The sequence below is a fragment of the Stomoxys calcitrans genome, chromosome 4 (genome assembly GCF_963082655.1).
Source record: "Stomoxys calcitrans chromosome 4, idStoCalc2.1, whole genome shotgun sequence".
Classification (NCBI taxonomy): Eukaryota; Metazoa; Arthropoda; class Insecta; order Diptera; family Muscidae; genus Stomoxys; species Stomoxys calcitrans.
The window spans coordinates 10,340,141-10,359,455 of record NC_081555.1 but is presented as its reverse complement, the minus strand read 5'-3'; the positions used below and the strand labels follow the sequence as shown (position 1 = coordinate 10,359,455).

The window sequence follows — 19,315 nt, the reverse complement described above, 5'->3', positions numbered from 1 at the left end:
ACGTCCTACAAATGAAAAATATTTTGATTCATTTCATTTGTTCGCCTTCGTGTGAATGAATGAAAATATGGCTGTGAGCACCAGCTGCTGCTGTTGCTGCTTCTTGATCATAAAGGCAAATCTTAATGACAATAACCACAGGCAGCGGCCATCATTGCAATGCAAATCCAATCAAGAGAAAATTTTAGAGGCCCCCTCCACTAAATATAGATAAAATAGTTTGAGGCCTAGTTTTTTTTTGTTTTCTTTGCTTTCAAAAGAACGAGTTAGCTTGATTTCATTAGCACAGTCATAGCTAGAAAATATTATGTAAATGTGCGTAAGAACCTTTAGAAAACACCAAAGGTCATATGTTATACAACATGTAGGAATTATGGACATAAAATAATTAAAATAGCACAAAATATAATTTCCTAATACCTAATATGAGAGAAAAAATCTTAAAAAAAAATTCAATTAAAAATTTTTTTCATAGTTTACATTAAGAAATTGTTTTAAAAAAATAGTTCTGCAATAGAAAATTTAAAAAAAAAAAAATCCATTAAAAATATTTTTGTGGATTTTATTTATTTTTTATAAAAAACTAGCTGGACAGGGCCCGCTCCGTTGCGCCTTCCTTTACTCTGTTATTTTATCTGAGCCCTATGCTGGCACGGTTAGGAAAAAATTCCTTTTTGGATTTCATATTGGTAGCAGGGCTTAGTGATTGGGGGACCACGGCACTACCCTAAATCGGGCATATTTACCGACCATATTAATGTGGGGCTTAAATGAAAATGGTAGAGCAAGAATTGATATCCACTTTCTGAGGTCTATTCCTTTCCCAAATTACCCCACAAAGAGCAATTTTTTACTGACCATCGCAATAAGGGGCTCAAATAAAGGAATCTGGGAGTAGAATACAAATTTGATATCTAAATGTAGGACCATGTATTTAAGGCATCACCCCTTCCCCAAAACACCCCCCAAAGGGTAAACATTTTTCGACCATGCCAATATGTGGCTCAAATGAAACATATTTGAGATTAGGAAACGAATTTGATAACCAATTTTGGGATCAATTGTTTGGAGGACAGGAGGCCACCGTAGCGCAGAGGTAAGCATGTCCGCCTATGACGCTGAACGCCTGGGTTCGAATTCTGGCGGGACCATCAGAAAAAAATTTCAGCGGTGCTTTTCCCCTCCTAATGCTGGTAACATTTGTGAGGTACTATGCCATGTAAAACATCTCTCCAAGGAGGTGTAGCACTGCGGCACGCCGTTCGGACTCGGCTATAAAAAGGAGGCCCCTTACCATTGAGCTTAAACTTGAATCGGACTGCACTCATTGATATGTGAGAAGTTTGCCCCTGTTCCGTAGTGGAATATTCATGGGCAAAATTTCCGTTTGCATGTTTGGGGGACGACTCATCCTGTAAACTCTCCTCAAAACCAATGGCAATATGGGGTTTAAATAATTGGTATTTGAGAGAGGGGCACGATGCTGATATTTTTTCAGAGCCAAGTGTCTGGGGGACCACCTCACCCCCGAAAACATCCCTAAATGAGACATCATGAGAATAATAGGCTGAAATGAAGTATTTTAGGAATGGATTGCACCTTACATCGAAATTTAATTTGTAGACCAATAAAGATCATATGCGATATCTGAATCGTTAAAACAATTTTTGTTTATATTTATATTTATAGAAATTTTTTCACAAAAAAAAAATTGCGCCAAAATTTTATTTGAATTTTTTTTTTGTAAAAAAATATTTCTTAAAAAAAATTATTTAAAATAATTTCCCTTAAAGCCCCTTCTTTTACCTTTCACACAGCCCAGACGTTGAAGTGAATTTTCTAAAATAATTTTCTATAACTCAATTGCAAGACATTTTAATTGATAACATTTGAAAATTGAACCAAAACTATTAAATGGCGCTATTCCTCTCATTTTTAGTCAACTTACCAGTTACATTGAGTATCGAAAGGGAAATTTTCTCACCAAAGGCAACAACAATCATAAACATACTTCATTAGTAAGCTTAAAAAAAAAATGAAATTGCCCTTACTTCAACGAACTGCAAATGAATTGTGTAATACTTGCAAACCAACCCCTCCATACCAACCTACATACATCAGGCTATCCATTGCTGCGGCAAGCAGAGATAATGCCACACAGTTGTTGGCAGGGCTCTCTTGATTTTGGCAAATAACATATGATTTCCGTTAAGCGGAAATGGAAATGAAATGTGTACAACACATCCAAGCCAATGTGTGGATGTGTGTGTGTGTGTGACTGGCTGGAGCACTTATGCCACAACACAACAACGGGAATGCTTTAATGCAATTTCCAATTTCCACACGTTTCAATGTTGCCACAAATTGCAACAAATACGATATGCCATATAAAAAGCAACAGCAACTGGTAAAAGGAAGTCCGTACATTTATCGCCAATATTTGCTGTTTCAAATGGGCTTGGCACTTTCTCTCTCTTGTCATGATTATTGCTCCTTGAAAAATGTAATGCATAGAGGCCTCTTGTGCCAAGTGTTAAAGTATCGTTATTATCGATTTCACACCTTTATTTAATTTAAAAAACAAATTAGGATTATTTTTATGAGTCCCTACTATGGCCAAGCTTGATTTTGCCATATGCTGCCTATGCTAGCGATTACGGTTCTCGGTTATGGGCTTTATTATTTTTATTTATATTAAATCGTTGCAGCAAAATATTTGGATGGCATCTAAACAGGGTCAGTTCAACCATTAGGGTTTCTTGGTCAATTTTGTACCAATTTCGCCCCTTAGTCAAACCGAACTGGGTTGCCTGCGACAAATTCGATCTTCTGGGGCAATATCTTGGTATAATCCCGTCCCTTGATTAAAACTCAATATCCCGTGAAGACCAATATGGACCTAAAGAGCTATTTTCTCCTTTAGGCCACTATTAATCCCAAAATAACATCTTGGTAATTTTGGACACAAACTTCGTCCCTTGGTTAATAATCAATATCCCAACTTCGCCTCTTAGTCAAGCCGAACTAGGTTGCCTGCGACAAATTTGGTCTCCAGGGGCAATATCTTGGTATAAGCCTGGTCTCGTGGCACAATTTTCGTCCCTGGATTAAAACTCAATATCCCGTGAAGACCAATATGGACCTAAGAGCTATTTGCTCCTTTAGGCCACTATTAGTCCCAAAATAACATCTTGGTACTTTTGATCTCCTAGTGCCATTTTGATCACCTACGATAATCTCATACTATATGCTGATACACCATACTATTTGATCTCTTGCTGGTTCATTAGGACCATTTTGGTTCCTTAGGCTCTATTTTTTTATCCCTTATGACCTTCTTAGGAACAACTTGGTCTCTCAAAAACATTAAGTTCCCTCAGGACCATTTTAGATCCTTAGGACTATCTCATTCCTCTGGAACGATCTATTCCCATAGGACCTCGCTCCCCAAAGAAATCGTGGTCCTTAAGGGCCATCTAGGTCCCTTAGAACCTCTTGGTCCCTTAGGACCTCTTGGTCCCTTAGGATCTCTAGGTCCCTTAGGACCTCTTGGTCCCTTAAGACCATCTTGATCCCTTAGTACGGTATTAGTCCCTTAGAACCATCTACGGTCCTTAGGAAAAACTTGCCTTTCTAGGACTATCTTCGCTCTTAAGTGATCCTAAAGAACACCTTGGCCCCCAAGAACATTTCGGTCCTTAAGTCCATTTTGATCCCACAGAAATCTCTTGGTCTTTAGAAACAACTTGGTTTCATAATATTGGGTTGCCCAAAAAGTAATTGCGGATTTTTTAAAAGAAAGTAAATGCATTTTTAATAAAACTTAGAATGAACTTTAATCAAATATACTTTTTTCACACTTTTTTCTAAAGCAAGCTAAAAGTAACAGCTGATAACTGACGAAAGAAAGAATGCAATAACAGAGTCACAAGCTGTGAAAAAATTTGTCAACGCCGACTATATGAAAAATCCGCAATTACTTTTTGGGCAACCCATACAATCCTCTCCCATTAGGGTCCTCTTTTATCATCCACATTGGTAACCTACGAACATCTTGGTCCTATTGAACCATTTTGGTACCTTCGGAATACCCTGAACCTTAGGCCCCTTAAAACCACTTTTTGCTTCGGAACACCTTGCTCCCGTAGGACCGCCTTGGTCTTTTGAAACGATCTTGGTTATTCAGAATCATTTCGACCCTTTAAGATTAAATTTGTGGCTAAAAACCACTCGGTATCTTAGGAACTTTTGGGTCTTATAAGAACATCTTGGTGAATAGGGACACTTAGAACCATCATGGTTAATAAGGATCAACTTGGTCCCTTAGCACTTTCTTAGTTAAAAAGAATCATCTCGCTCCCTTGAGATCATGTACCTTAGATAACTTAGGACCTTTTGTGATCTTATCAAACCATCTTTGCTAGTAAGGAACAATTGGGTCCCTTAGAACCATGTTGGTGGCTTAGGACTAACAAGTTACCTTAGGTCTTTTTGGGACCTTATCAAACCAACTTTGTTACTAATGAACATTTGGGTCGCTTAGGCCCTCCTTGGTCCCTTAGGACCTACTTGGTCTTTTAGGATCTTTTAGTCGTTTAGGACCACCTTGGACAATAAAGAAGACCTAAGGTCCCAACTAAATCCCTAAGGACCATGCTAACTCATTAGGAAATCTCAGTCCTTTAGCACCATCCTTTAGTACCTCCTTGCCTTCAAAGAATCATCTTGGTCACTACAAACCATTATGGTCTTTAGAACAACAGCAATTACGAAAAGTGAGTATAGCTACTCAATCCCACTATGGGTACTAGAAACCGCTATGGTTACACAAAATCACTAGAAGTGACATTAGTTACTAAAAGTGAATATAGTAACTAGAAGCCATTTGATTCCTAGAAACCACTTTGGTTGCCAGAAACCACTATGGCTTCTAGAAACCACTATGGTTCCTAGAAACCACTATGGTTCCTAGAAACCACTATGGTTCCTAGAAACCACCATGGTTCCTAGAAACCACTATGGTTCCTAGGAACCACTTTGGTTTCCAGAAAAACCGTTTGAAACAGAAACCCGTTTGGTTCCTAGTTATCATCATGGTTTCCAGAAACGGTTTTGTTTCCTAGAAACCACAACAGTTCCTAGAAACTACTATGGTTCCTAGAAACAATTTTGGTTCCCAGAAACCACTTTGGTTTGATTCCTAGAAACCATTTTGGTTCCCAGAGACCACTTTGGTTCCGAGAAACCACTTTGGTTCCCAGAAACAACTTTGGTTGCCAGAAACCACTGTGTTGCCAGAAACCAGATAACCCTTTGGTTCCCAGAAACTACTTAGGTTGCCAGAAAAAACTTTTGTTCCCAGAAACCACTTTGGTTCCCAGAAACCACTTTGGTTCCCAGAAACTACTTTGGTTCCCAGAAACCACTTTGGTTCCCAGAAACCACGTTGGGTTCCAGAAACCACTTTGGTTCCCAGAAATCACTATGGTTCCCAGAAACCACTTTGGTTCCCAGAAACCACTTTTGTTCCCAGAAACCATTTTGGTTCCCAGAAATCTATTTGGTTCCCGGAAATCAATTTGGTTCCCAGAAACCACTTTGGTTCCTAGAAACCAACATGGTTCGCAGAAACCACTATGGTTCCCAGAAACCACTATGGTTCCCAGAAACCACTATGGTTCCCAGAAACCACTATGGTTCCTAAAAACCCCTTTTGTTCCTAGAAAACGCTTTGGTTCCCAGAAACTACTTAGGTTCCCAAAAACAACTTTGGATCCCAGAAACCACTTTGGTTCCGAGAAACCAGTTTGGTTCCGAGAAACCACTTTGGTTCCCAGAAAGCACTTTGGTTCCCAGAAATCAATTTGGTTCCCAGAAACCACTTTGGTTCCCAGAAACCACCATGGTTCCCAAAAACCACCTTGGTTCCCAGAAACCACTATAGTTCTCAGAACCCACTATGGTTCTCAGAACCCACTATGGTTCCTAAAAACCAGTTTTGTTCCCAGAAACCGCTTTGGTTCCCAGAAGCTACTTTGGTTCCCAGAAACCACTTTGGTTCCCAGAAACCATTTTGGTTCCCAGAAAGCACTTTAGTTCCCAAAAACCAATTTGGTTCCCAGAAACCACTTTGGTTCCCAAAAACCACTTTGGCTCCCAGAAACCACATTGTTTCCCAGAAACTATTTTGTTTTCCAGAAACTATTTTGTTTTCCAGAAACCGCTTTGTTTTCCAGAAACTACTTTTTTTCCAGAAACCACTTTGTTTTCCAGAAACTATTTTGTTTTCAGAAACCACTTTGGTTCCCAGTTACCAATTTGATTCCCAAAAACCACTTTGGTTCCAGAAACGACTTTGATTCCCAGAAACTACTTTGGTTCCCAGAAAACACCTTGGTTCCCAGAATACAACCTTGGTTCCTAGAAGCAACCTTGGTTGGTTGCCAGAAACCACCTTGGCTCCCAGAAACCATTTTGGTTCGCACTTAGGGAATTTTATTCCATTGTGATACCGAAGAAGTGGACGCTTACTCCTTGATTCGGTTTGCTTTAGTCTTGTCTTACGATACCCCTCTTATTTCTATGTCCATGTCTCTTTTCAATGCGAGAGTCACCCTAATGTCTGTTTCGCCTGACTAGGTATTTGTGTAGTGTTCAGCAATTTTCGTGGCTAATTATCATGAGGTTTGTGTTCAATGGTGTGAAATGCCTACCTTTCCATTGAATACTGAGTTTATTTCGGTTTTTTGCGGGAACCAGAATATGGTCTTCGCTCAATCACCATATCCTGAATCATCATAAGAATATACAAGTGGCATGGGTTTGTCCCTGGCTCTATGAGCTGGTCTGTGTGTGTGTGTGTGTCATAGTATAGCACTAGTCCACTATACGTTGATTCCTTTAATGGCTGTTGGATTTTCCTCCATAAGAATAATGCAATTTAGGCCCATCTGTTTGTAGTGGACTATAGTTTGGATCACCTCGTAGTTGGGGTTGGGGGTTGGGATGTTGGTGTCAGTAGTTTTGCTTACCATTCCGTAATTTTGCAGTTCGTTTTAGTGGTCTCCTTGGGTTTAAAACCTGCTCTTCATGACATAATGGAAATGGGCGCTAAGTGGCCACAGGTCTACATGAAAAGTAGCAGAATGTTAATTAAATTTGTTGTAATAAATGGAAGGTTTATAACCACTCAGAGACGCTAAATTGAAACTTAAGTCCAATGTTTCAGCAAGTTCACCAGGAAAAAAAAGCACAAAAAAAGAAAAAACACAAGGCCTAAGGACAGCCTTAGTTCTGGCGGCTGTTATTACAAATTTATCGTTCATGTACTGGGCCCTTCTTACAAGTATGAAGTTTTCAGAGATGTTGTTTTTTTCTTGGTTTGCTGTCGTTAGAACAAAAATGAATGACATGTTTCTGGTGACTAGTTTTTTTTCCGCCTACCTTACCTCACTTCCTTTTCGAGCTGAAGGACATATAAGTTGCTGGTGTCATTTGCTGTGGCACATTTCGTGTTATCCTTGTTATTGGAGCCTATTTTGCGGCCGGTCGATTCGTTCAATTGATGGTGGTGTTATTTTTTCCGTTTTTCATGTTTTTTTTTTGTGGTAGAACCAATGGTACATTTGTTGCATTTTATGGTTTTGTTTGCAATGACCGTAACACATGCATTCTATATGGGGTGGGGGGAGGGGAATATTTGAATATTCATTGAGGCCGGTTGGGAAGGCAAAGAAATAAAAAACAATATTTGTTTTAGTGAGAGGGAGCTAGAAGAGAGGACGACGGAAAGTGAGGCCAATAAGTACAAAACTGATTGCTGTTATCCTACTCGCTGTCGCTGTTATTATTATTGCCAATGGTGTTGCTGCTCCATCATTCTCATTCTCATCATCAACATCAACGTCAACGTCGTCAATGTCCAAATGAATGGCACTGCAACAATAAATGCCAAAGGTCATTTCGTACTAAAACCGTAACGAACAGCAAAGAAAAACACCTTTATGGCCATTTTGAAATCGAAAGGACCATGGCTCTCTGGGTCTGCTTTTTCATTACTCTTGTCCTTTGATTACATTTTTGTTTTCTTTCGCCAATGTTGTTGTCATGTCCTTCTTGGTCCCTTAGAGTTTTATGTAAATTTTCCCAACAACAAAGGCCAAGAGCAAGCGAAAAATTATCTTCATTTGTAGGTTCTTTTTCTGGTTATAGCCGCTGATGAATCCATAAACCAAAGTTTAAGATGACACAATAGATTACCAACAATAATTCAAAACTAATTTTGTTTGATTTAATTAGGTTTCTTTTCATTGTCTTACTTTGCCAAAATTGTGGTTCTTTAATTAGTTCCTCTTGTTTTTGTTTTAGAAACTCCACTATGGCTGCTGTTACAGGTGGCGCCCATACGCAACGAAAGGGATTTGGTTGTACTGTTCCTGCTAACATTCCGCGATATCACCGCCCTCAAGCAACCTATAGACAGCGAAGACACCAAGGGTGGTAAGTATCCAAAGGAGACAGAGAATCTTCTCTCTTCTTCTCGATGTGCCTTTTCTTAATGTTAAAAAAAAAACAATGGCTTCCAAAAAAAGTGTAATACACAAATACCATGTATATATAACCTAAGTGTCTATGTGTTTAATACTCTCAAAAATGGTTTGTAAACAAAACATTTTGCAAAAAAAGGAAATTTGTATGTTAAGCCTACAACCCTCAAATTTTTAATATACAAAAAAATTAAAAAAAAAAAAAAAATATGTATAATCTCAAAGTTCATAATCATCATCTGCATGCTCTGCACACACACAATTACCTCGCCTTAATTATCAGTCAATAATCCATCGCTCCTTAAACAACATGATGCCATAAATATAAAAGGATAATTATAAGAATAATGTTAAGTCTTAAACCGTTTACATTACTTCCATATTTTGTGTATAAAAGTCTTTATTTTAAAAAATTTAATTTTTTGTTAAGATTTTATTGTAAAATTTTTAATTTAACGATTTTAAGTTTAACTTTCTATACCCACCACCGAAGAATGGGGGTATATTCATTTTGTCATTCCCTTTGCAATCCATAAAAATATCCATTTCAGACCCTATAAAGACTAATTATTTTTTACCGTCGTAAAAATCTAAGACGATCTAGCCATGTCCATTCGTCTGTCCGCCCGTCTGACTGTTGAAATCACGATACAGTCTTTAAAAATAGAGATATTGAGCTGAAACTATAAGCACAGATTATTTGTTTGTCCAAAGGCAGGCTAAGACCGGAGATGGGCTATATCGGACTATATCTTGATGTAGCTCCCATATAGACCGATCCGCCGATTTTGGGTCTTAAGCCCAGAAAAGCCACATTTATTATTCAATTTCGCTGAAACTTGAGACAGTGAGTTGTGTTAGGTCATCCAACATCTTTCTGCAATTTGGTCCAGATCGGTTCAGATTTGGATATAGCTGCCATATAGACCGATCTTTAAATTTTAGGTCTTGGGCCCATAAAAGACGCATTTATTGTCCAAAGTCGCCGAAATTTGGGACAGTTAGTTGTGGTAGGCCCTTCGACATCCTTCCTAGATTGGTCCAGATTTAGATATAGCTGCCGTATAGACCGATCACTCGATTTAAGGTCTTGGAACCATTAAAGGCGCATTTATTATCTGATTTCGCCGAAATTTGGGACAGTAAGTTGTGTTAGGCTCTTCGACAGCTTTTCGCAATCTCGACCAGATTTGGATATAGCTGCCATATAGACCGATTGCTCAATTTAAGTCTTGGGCTCATAAAATGCGCATTTATTGTCCGATTTCGCCAAAATTTTGATAGTGAGTTGTGTTAGGCCCACCGACATCCTTCTTCAATATGGCTCAGATCGGTTCAGATTTGAATATAGCTGCCATATAGACCAATCTCTCGATTTAAGGTTTTGGGCCCATAAAAGGCGCACTTATTGTCCCATGTCGCCGAAATTTAAGACAGTGAGTTTAATTACGCCCATCGACATTCTTCTTAAATTTGGCTAAGATCGGTCCAGATTTGGATATAGCTGCCATATAGACCGATCTCTCGATTTAAAGTTTTAGGTCCAAAAAAAGCCGATCTATTATCCAATTTCGCTGAAATTTGGGACAGTGAGTTATGTTAGGCCACCCGACATCGTTCTGCAATTTGGTCCAGATCGGTTCATGATCTCTCCATTTAAGGGCTTGGGCCCATAAAACGCGCATTTATTGTCCGATTTCCCTGAAATTTGGGGCAGTAAGTTGTGTAAGGCCCTTTGACATGCCTCTTTTGGCCCGGATCGGTTCAGATTTGGATAAAGCTGCCATATAGACCGATCTCTCGATTTAAAGTCTTGCTTTTATATTACGATTTCGGTGAAATTTTACAAAGTGACTTACGTTGGGCTTTTCGACATCCGCGTCGTATATGGTTCGGATCGGTCTATATTTGGATATAGAAATTAGAAATTATAGAAATTTTTGCACGACGACTATGACTCTAGACAACTGTGCTAAGTATGGTTCAAATCGGTCCATAACTTGGTATAGCTACCATATAAACCGATCTGGGATCTTCACTTATTGAGCCTCTAGAGGGCCCAATTCCTATCCGATTTGTCTGAAATGTTCCATGACGTGTTTTGTCATGACTTCCAACAACTGTGCTGAGTATAGTTGAAATCGGTCTATAACCTGATATAGCTGTCATATAAACTGATCTTGGGTCTTGACTTCTTAAGCCTCTAGAGGGGGCAATTCTTATCCGATTTGTCTGAAATTTTCGCACGACGTATTCCACCGTGACTCTTGACAACTGTGCTAAGTATGGTTCAAATCGGTCCATAACCTGATATAGCTAGCATATAAACCGAACTTGAATCTTGACTTCTTGAGCCACTAGAGGGCGCAATTCCTATTCGATTTGGCTGAAACTTTGCATGAGGCGTTTTGTAATGATTTTCAACAACTGTGCTGTGTTATTTTTTAAATCGGAATATAACATGATATAGCTGTCATATAAACCGATCTGGGGTCTTGACTCCTTGAGCTTATAGAGGGCGCAATTGTTATCCCATGACCTTCAACATACGTGTCAAATCTGAAGCGGTCTTGAACTTGATACAGCTCCCATATAAGCCGATCTCCATATTTTACTTCTTGGTCTCCAACATTCAATTCAATTATGGTCCGAATCGGACCATAACTTGATATACCTCCAGTAGCATAGCTAAAATGAGATACCGGGAAAGTATACAAGATTCGGCCCGGCCGAACTTAGAACGCTTTTACTTGTTTGTTTTTAAAATTGTAATTTTTAAAATTTTATTTTTTGTTTTTTTTTTTTTATTTTAGTAGGGTGTAGGGTGGTGAAGGGTATCACCACTACTGTGATACAGGGAACTATAATTTATTTAGCTATGTCCGTCTATCCATGTTCATTTGTGTACAAAGTACAGGACACAATTTTCATCCGATCGTCTTAAAATTTGGTGCTAGCATGTTTTTCGGCCTAGACAGGAAGACTTTTGAAATTGGGAAAAATGGGATCAGATTTGGATATAACTCCTATGTATATGTTTGTCCGATTGCGGTAATAATGCAATAAAATAGTCATTTGTATACCGATTCTCTCGTAATTTAGTGTTCATTTGTTAACCGATTCTCTCGTAATTTTCCAGGAAGTATTTCCAAATGACTCTCGACATTACTGATGAATTTTCTTAAAAATCGGTTCGGTTTTAGATATAGCTGTCATATATGCATATCGCCCGATTTTCACTTCTAGAATCATAGCAAGCGTATTTACCATGACGTATGACCAATCTTGCCAAAACGCTTTCCTCGACGCCTAAAACAATATATAAGAAGTTTGGTCGAAATCGGTTCAGATTAGGATATAGCTCCCACATGTTTGTCAGATTTTGGACAATTTGCAGTTATGGTGTCATTTGTCAACCGTAATTATACCAGTTAAAACATATTCGCTCGAAATTTCATACAGATCATCTGAAAACATCTGGCGAAGTCTATCAATATTGGTTTAGAATTAGTTAAAGCTCCCACTTTTAACTTAAAGTATAGGTGTAGGGTTTTATACAGTCGGCAACGCTCGACTTTTGCCCTTCCTTACTGGTTTTCATTTGAATTTTAGTTTCTGATTCTATTTTCTGGAGCAAATTCCTTAAGAATTTTTTCGCCCGACTTAAAAATTTCCTTACTGGTTTTCATTTGAATTTTTGCTTTTTTATTATAATTTCTTTAAGAATTTTCTTGAGCAAAAATCCTTAAGAATTTTTGTTAAAGCCAAATCAAACAAAACATCATAAATCATTTCCATCTACATCATTCTTCTTCCCCTGCCATCAAAAATAAACATTCTCTAACATTTGTAAATAAAAATCAACATTTGTTCTGTGCTCTATCAAACACAATAACACCATAAATGTCCTATGCAGCAACAGCAGCTTTAGCCCTTATGATGAACTCTTCTTCTAGCCTATGAACTTTGCATCATCTATGCCCGCACATAATAAATGTGTGCGTGCGTCTATTCCTTTTTTGCATTTGTTTGTGCTGTCAGTGTGTTGTCTTTGGTGTTTTTGACAAATTGATTTTTCAACTTTCCAGTTTTAGGTCTATCCAAATTTGCCAAATTGGCCCGATCGGTAACGAGAAGTCGTCAATTCAGCGCACATTTGCCAACGCTAAAGGATCCAACGAAACAATCAAATTTGGCACATGTAAGACAAGTATACAATCTATCAATCAATCAATACATACATACATACATATCTACATGCCTGCATATGTACATATCAATCACCTATCCACAAAATGTTGATACGCTTTTCCAACGTTTTGAAATGTTAATTAATTTATCTTTATTATTGTGTTACAGATGATGTCCTTAAGTGCGGATATTATGCCACAGTATCGACAGGAAGCGCCTAAAACACCACCTCACATTTTATTGCATTATTGTGCATTTAAAGCCATTTGGGATTGGGTCATATTATGTTTAACATTTTATACAGCAATTATGGTAAGTTTATGGCAACACATAGCATGACATCTACATGCATCATAACCTCACATCTTGGCATGGGTGTTTGAAGAGCATCATTAATTTTCTTATCATAAGGGCCGCCATGATGGCATCAATAAATAGATGGCAGCAGCATTCAAATAGGATGGCTAAGGGTCCTTTGCCAATGCTTAAGTATTAGGGGGTTTCTTTGTGTTTTTAGTGGCAACACAGCACTTCATAAAAGTGGGAGGAGAGGCTTTTTAAGTTGTAATGGCAAACAATAATATAGAAAAAATGTAGGGCCCTGAGACAAAGAAAAGCTTGAGGCAAAAGTGTTGCTAATATTATGTATGCATTCTACTCCTTTCACTTTCACGTTCACCCTTCTTGCACAGTCTTAAATTATGACATTTAAGAAGAGGCAAGAGAAAACAAGAACTGAGTTTAATTACCCATTTACATGTTTATTCAAGTATCCTCACTGCTGTGGAGGCATGGAGGATGCAAACAGCTGCTGCCATTAAGGCTTATAAGTAGGATATGTTGCCCGTGGAGAAAGAGCTAGAGTGAGTGTCGGCATTTTGCATGCGACCGGCAAAAGGAAATTGTATAACACATACATAACACTTGCTGGCTATACTTGATATGCACTTCTAAATGTCTCTTAAAGAAGGACCACAACATAGGCAAATGAATACATGACAAACCCTACGGCCTTCTCTTCCTCCTAAGCCTTATATAAAGGGGCAAAGATTTAAGAAAATATTGTCGCATATTATGGTTAGAGAATTTCTCATACCATTACCCTTAAGCAAACATGGCCTCATACTCTTATTAGTACTCAAACAAACATTTATATTATGCTTATGTATATCATCTGTAGACATAATTTAATTAAACGGGAAAATACAATTTAAGGTCCCTTAAGAAATCAATGTTCCATAAAATCAAAATATATGAGTCATGCTAAATGTTAGAAATAATGAAAAGAGACTCACATTCTATGGGGCTATGATTTATATATATTTTGCTTATGATATACTTCCTTCATGGTCGGCGTTGCGTATGATTTATTTTATTTATTGTAGTAACATTCTTCGCAGTACTTGGGAGCGAATGATTAACATTATTTTTAATGTTAGCTGGCCTTTCGAGCGCATGAGCAATGTCAATAGACATAGTTTTAAATTTTAACAAATTTTTATAGGAAAATTTAAATTAGTAAAGGAAAAATTGTTGAATGATAGTTAAATTGAGGGGTTGGCCCCTTATCATTTAGCTTAAACTTGAATGGGACAGCACTCATTGCTATGTGAGAAGTTTGGCCCAGTTCCTTAAAGAAATCACCATGGAGGTAAAATTTGCATTTGCAGAGTGTTCAGCGGACTTCTAGAGCCCTTATGAACTTAAAGTTAAAGTATTTAAGCAGTCAAAAAGGTCAAATTAGGCTTTAAAAGGCTCAAGAAAACAAGTTAGGTAGCGTAGGAAACACAACAAATCTGCCATTTTTGAACGGATAAAGATATTTATGCCACCGTAGCGCAGAAGTAAGCATGGAGAGAAAATCAGAAAAATTTTTTAGCGGCGGTTATCCGCCTTGAATCGGACAGTACTTCAACAAAGAGACGAAATGACAGACAGAAGACGCCGAAACAAATGGGGTAACAGATCAACTGACAGAAAGAAAAACGGATGGATGGGCAAACACACAGACAGACGGTCAGAGAGATAGACCAACAGTCAGACAGAGAGACTGACTGTCAGACAGATAGACCGACGGCTAAACCCAAATTAACATGAAAAGACACAAAAACGGAAGGACAGACGGACGTGTAGGCAGAAGGGCACATCGACAGTCGAACTTCCACAAACCAACATGGAAAACAGATAGGCGGACATATGGTCAAAGAGACGTACAACCAGATATATAGAAAGACGGACTACAGATTGACGATTTAACAAACGGTCAAAGAAACAGAAAGAAAGACGTCTGTCTTTATTTAAACGCAAATTAACATGGACAGGCAGACAGACGGAAATATAGACAAAGAGATGAAATGACAGACAGACGCACACAGAATCAAATGGACAGACAGAAAGAGAAACAGATGTACAGGCAGACAGACAGATAGATCAATGGTCAGATATAGTTAAAAACTCCTACAATGTAGAATTCGCTTAGAGAAATCATTCTTAAATCAGTATCCCTGATTGACCAGGGGGCAGAATGGTATTAATCGTCACTAATTTAAATTCGTTTTTGCATAATTTGCAGTTATCTGCGTTATTCACGTCCATCACTTTGTCGAATTAACATATAAGTCTCTCAACGCACAGTTGTGTGGTGAATAGTACTTGGCCCATGCATTGGTTTCGGACTTTGGCCGCTCTACAGTATTATTATACCCAACACCATAGGATGGGGGTATACTAATCTGGTCATTCCGTTTGTAAAACCTCGAAATATTGATCTAGGAACCCATAAAGTACTTATATTCTTGATCGTCTTGACACTCTGAATCGATTTAGCCATGTCCGTTCGTCCATCCGTCTGTCTGTTGAAATCACGATCGAACAGATACTTAATACTGATGTAGGTCGTTGGGGATTGCAAATCGGCTCAGGTTTGGATATAGCACCCATAAAAACCGATCTCCCAATTTGACTTCTTAAAACCCAAGAAGCCGCAATTGTTATCCGATTTGGCTGAAATTTTGCACATAGTGTTCTGTTATGGTTTCCAACAAATGTGCCAAGTACAGTCCAAATCGGTCAAGAACCTGATATAGCTCCCATATAAACCGATCTCCCGATTTGACTACTTGAGCTGCTGGAAGCCTCAATTTTCATCCAATTTGGCTGAAATTTTGCATATAGTGTTTTGTTACGACTTCCAACAACTATGCCAAGTACGGCCTAAATCCGTTTATAACCTGATATTTTAACCGAATCCATGGTGATGGGTTCCCAAGATTCGGCCCGGCCGTATTTAGCACGCTTTTACTTGTTTAGGACTAAGAACAAATCTTCTCCTTTTCCTGGATATTTGCCTTCATTAAAGGCTATTTTTTTACTAAGGGACCTAGTTGCCTGCAAAAGACTACGTATTTTTAAATAGAATAGAGTGTCACTTATACTTTTTTCTTATATTTTTTATTCATTATTTATTATTTTTATCTTAAGTGGTTGGTGGCGTATAAGTGATAATAATGTATGCTCATGTGAGCGTATGTTTAACTTTAATTACCACTATGGAGGGAAAATGGGTGCGTATGATAAACAAGAATAACAAATTAGAACACCATAAGACGTATGCTGTGCAAAATGAAATTAAACCAACTTAACCTAACAAACAACTGAACAAAATTTTAAAATGCCATGACAAGTCGTATAGGCTTTTGGGATTATTGCATAAAAAAGACTTATGTTGCATAACTGAACAAAAAAAAGACTGTGTAATATATAATTTCCCTGACAGTGTGGCAACATTAGCCCACTGAGAACCATAGAAACAAAAATTTTGTCATGTGTTTACGTGCAGTGATTAACATTAAGCATACACATGCCAGACTTCCCGCGAACTTGCAATTAAGAAATAAGACCAGACTTCTTTCATATCATTCAATGTTGCGTTATTAAATTTTAATTCAATTAAGTCTAAAAAAAAGTCCCAAAGAATCTCAAACCCTTGTAGAGTGTTTCAATACGAATGGAATACTCCCCTTCTTTAGAAGGGGAAAATCACTACCATTAATTTTGTGCTCTAGCCTATGCTATGCGCTATCCCTTACACCTACATGATAAACTAAAGGATGATTTTTTTGAGGTTAGGATTTTCATGCATTAGTATTTGACAGATCACGTGGGATTTCAGACATGGTGTCAAAGAGAAAGATGCTCAGTATGCTTTGACATTTCATCATGAATAGACTTACTAACGAGCAACGCTTGCAAATCATTGAATTTTATTACCAAAATCAGTGTTCGGTTCGAAATGTGTTCATTCACCGTAACATTGCGTCCAACAGCATCTTTGAAAAAATACGGTCCAATGATTCCACCAGCGTACAAACCACACCAAACAGTGCATTTTTCGGGATGCATGGGCAGTTCTTGAACGGCTTCTGGTTGCTCTTCACTCCAAATGCGGCAATTTTGCTTATTTACGTAGCCATTCAACCAGAAATGAGCCTCATCGCTGAACAAAATTTGTCAAAATTTGAACACATTTCGAACCGAACACTGATTTTGGTAATAAAATTCAATGATTTGCAAGCGTTGCTCGTTAGTAAGTCTATTCATGATGAAATGTCAAAGCATACTGAGCATCTTTCTCTTTGACACCATGTCTGAAATCCCACGTGATCTGTCAAATACTAATGCATGAAAATCCTAACCTCAAAAAAATCACCCTTTATTATCACCAAAAAAATTTAATATTTAGTCATGATAATTATGGGCGTATAACAAAAGCTAGTTTATCAGTTTCCCTAATGTATACAAGCTCAGGTATATTAACGAAATTAAAATACCACATACATGTGTTGTGCTACACATAACTCATTTGAGCATAGTTTTCATTTCAATTACTTTAACAAATTGCTATATGACACAATGAAAAAAAATGAGCTTTTAAAGAAATCACCAAAAAAGGGACTCACTTAATGGGCAGCTTTTTATGAGTGGTAATTAGTTAAACAGTAGGAGAGTTATTAAGAACCACAAGTGATAACCTTTCAGCATGAATCCGGAAGAAAAAATTGTATACTCTTAACAGAAACAACATAAAGGCTAATTTAAAAAATGGTACCGCAGTGCGTATGATTTATATAAATTATTGCCTTACTTTACTATTTTCCCCATAAAATTTTTATTTATGGTGATAAAAGAATATTTGAAATGCCGAAATAAAGAAAACACTTTGGGAATTAAGGAAATTAAATGTAATTTCTTTTTTATCCAGCTTAAAGTTTAATTTCTTAGGCAAATTACCAAGGCAAGTAAAAAAGATTATTTTTTTGATTACGCTATATATAATGTCTATGTGTTGGGGACCTTTGACTTTTATAAAAACAATTATTTTAACAAGTTTATAATTTGATAAATCTTCAAATATGTTCCTTATTTCCATGGTTAGTTTGAAAACTTGCATAAATCTTCTGTACATGCTTCATTTCCGCGTTATTGTACTAACCAACCAACATCTTCCTTAGGGATGCATTTGAAAATTTATGATTACGGTGGTCATTTTCGCCATGTGCTTTAAGATGTATGGCCCCCAAGCTAAGCATCAAAGTTGTAAATCACACTGTAATACAGGTGGATGTATTCTAAGGATTTATATGGTTCAAATCTACCAAACACACATACACAGGTAGCAAATATACTTTAGCATTTCAGCAGACAGACAGAAAGAAAGACCTACAATGAATGAAAAAGCAAATATCCATGTAATTAAGCGATAATCCAAAGAAGTATGGGTAGGCTTATATTGAAAGATAATGTTGTATAGGTATTTCGTGTTGGGTGAATAGACAATGTTAAGTAGCTCAGACTATAGGTCACTTTATAGGCATTAAGTCGCCTCTTCAATGTTTTCGGTGTATTTAAAAAAGCTTTTTTTTTAGTTTTGTGATTAATGTTAACTCATTTTTGATGGAATAAAAAGTTGAAAAATCAAAACCAATTATTTATTTTTTTGCATAATCCTCTCTTTACAGGTGCCATATAATGTCGCTTTTAAAAATAAAACCTCAGAAGATGTTTCATTACTTGTTGTTGATTCAATTGTAGATGTTATATTCTTTATTGATATTGGTAAGTACATTTGCAAAATACCACTGCAATATGTGTCAACTCTAAAGAGGACATTATGACCTTAGAGAATAACAGTGATAGGAAGGGACAAAGTTAGAGATAATGGAGGCATGATGACTAAGGGGACTCTGAAATAAAGACTTTTTCTAGCTTCATAAATGCAATATGAATACAAATAGACTGGAAACCGTGCAAGTTATGTAAGCAAAAGGATGATCCATAGAATTCCAATAAAAATAGAGCAAGTAAGCAAAAGTTTCTCAGGCAAATATTTTACCCATTTCCTGTTTAAACTACAACTGACATTGCAACAATGAGCACACCTTAATAATATCTTCCATACCTTAATAATTATATAGAAGATAAAGTTTCTCAATTTCTCTGGGAAACTACCTGTCTTCATTATTGCAGTGTAGTTGCTGCTTCCTAAAATTTCGTTTTGTGGCATAGAAAGAGAGGCTTCT

The 19,315-nt window shown here is 37.3% G+C and overlaps 1 protein-coding gene across 1 annotated transcript in view; it reads left to right on the top strand.

Moving 5' to 3' along the window:
* LOC106081398 (potassium voltage-gated channel protein eag) overlaps positions 1-19,315 on the top strand; it is a 58,169-nt gene that overhangs the window by 6,908 nt on the left and 31,946 nt on the right. The window contains exons 3-6 of the mRNA XM_013243312.2: positions 8,368-8,499; positions 12,635-12,747; positions 12,906-13,049; positions 18,755-18,851. Of these exons, the coding sequence (XP_013098766.2) occupies positions 8,368-8,499; positions 12,635-12,747; positions 12,906-13,049; positions 18,755-18,851 (486 nt within the window). The remainder of the gene's footprint in view (positions 1-8,367; positions 8,500-12,634; positions 12,748-12,905; positions 13,050-18,754; positions 18,852-19,315) is intronic.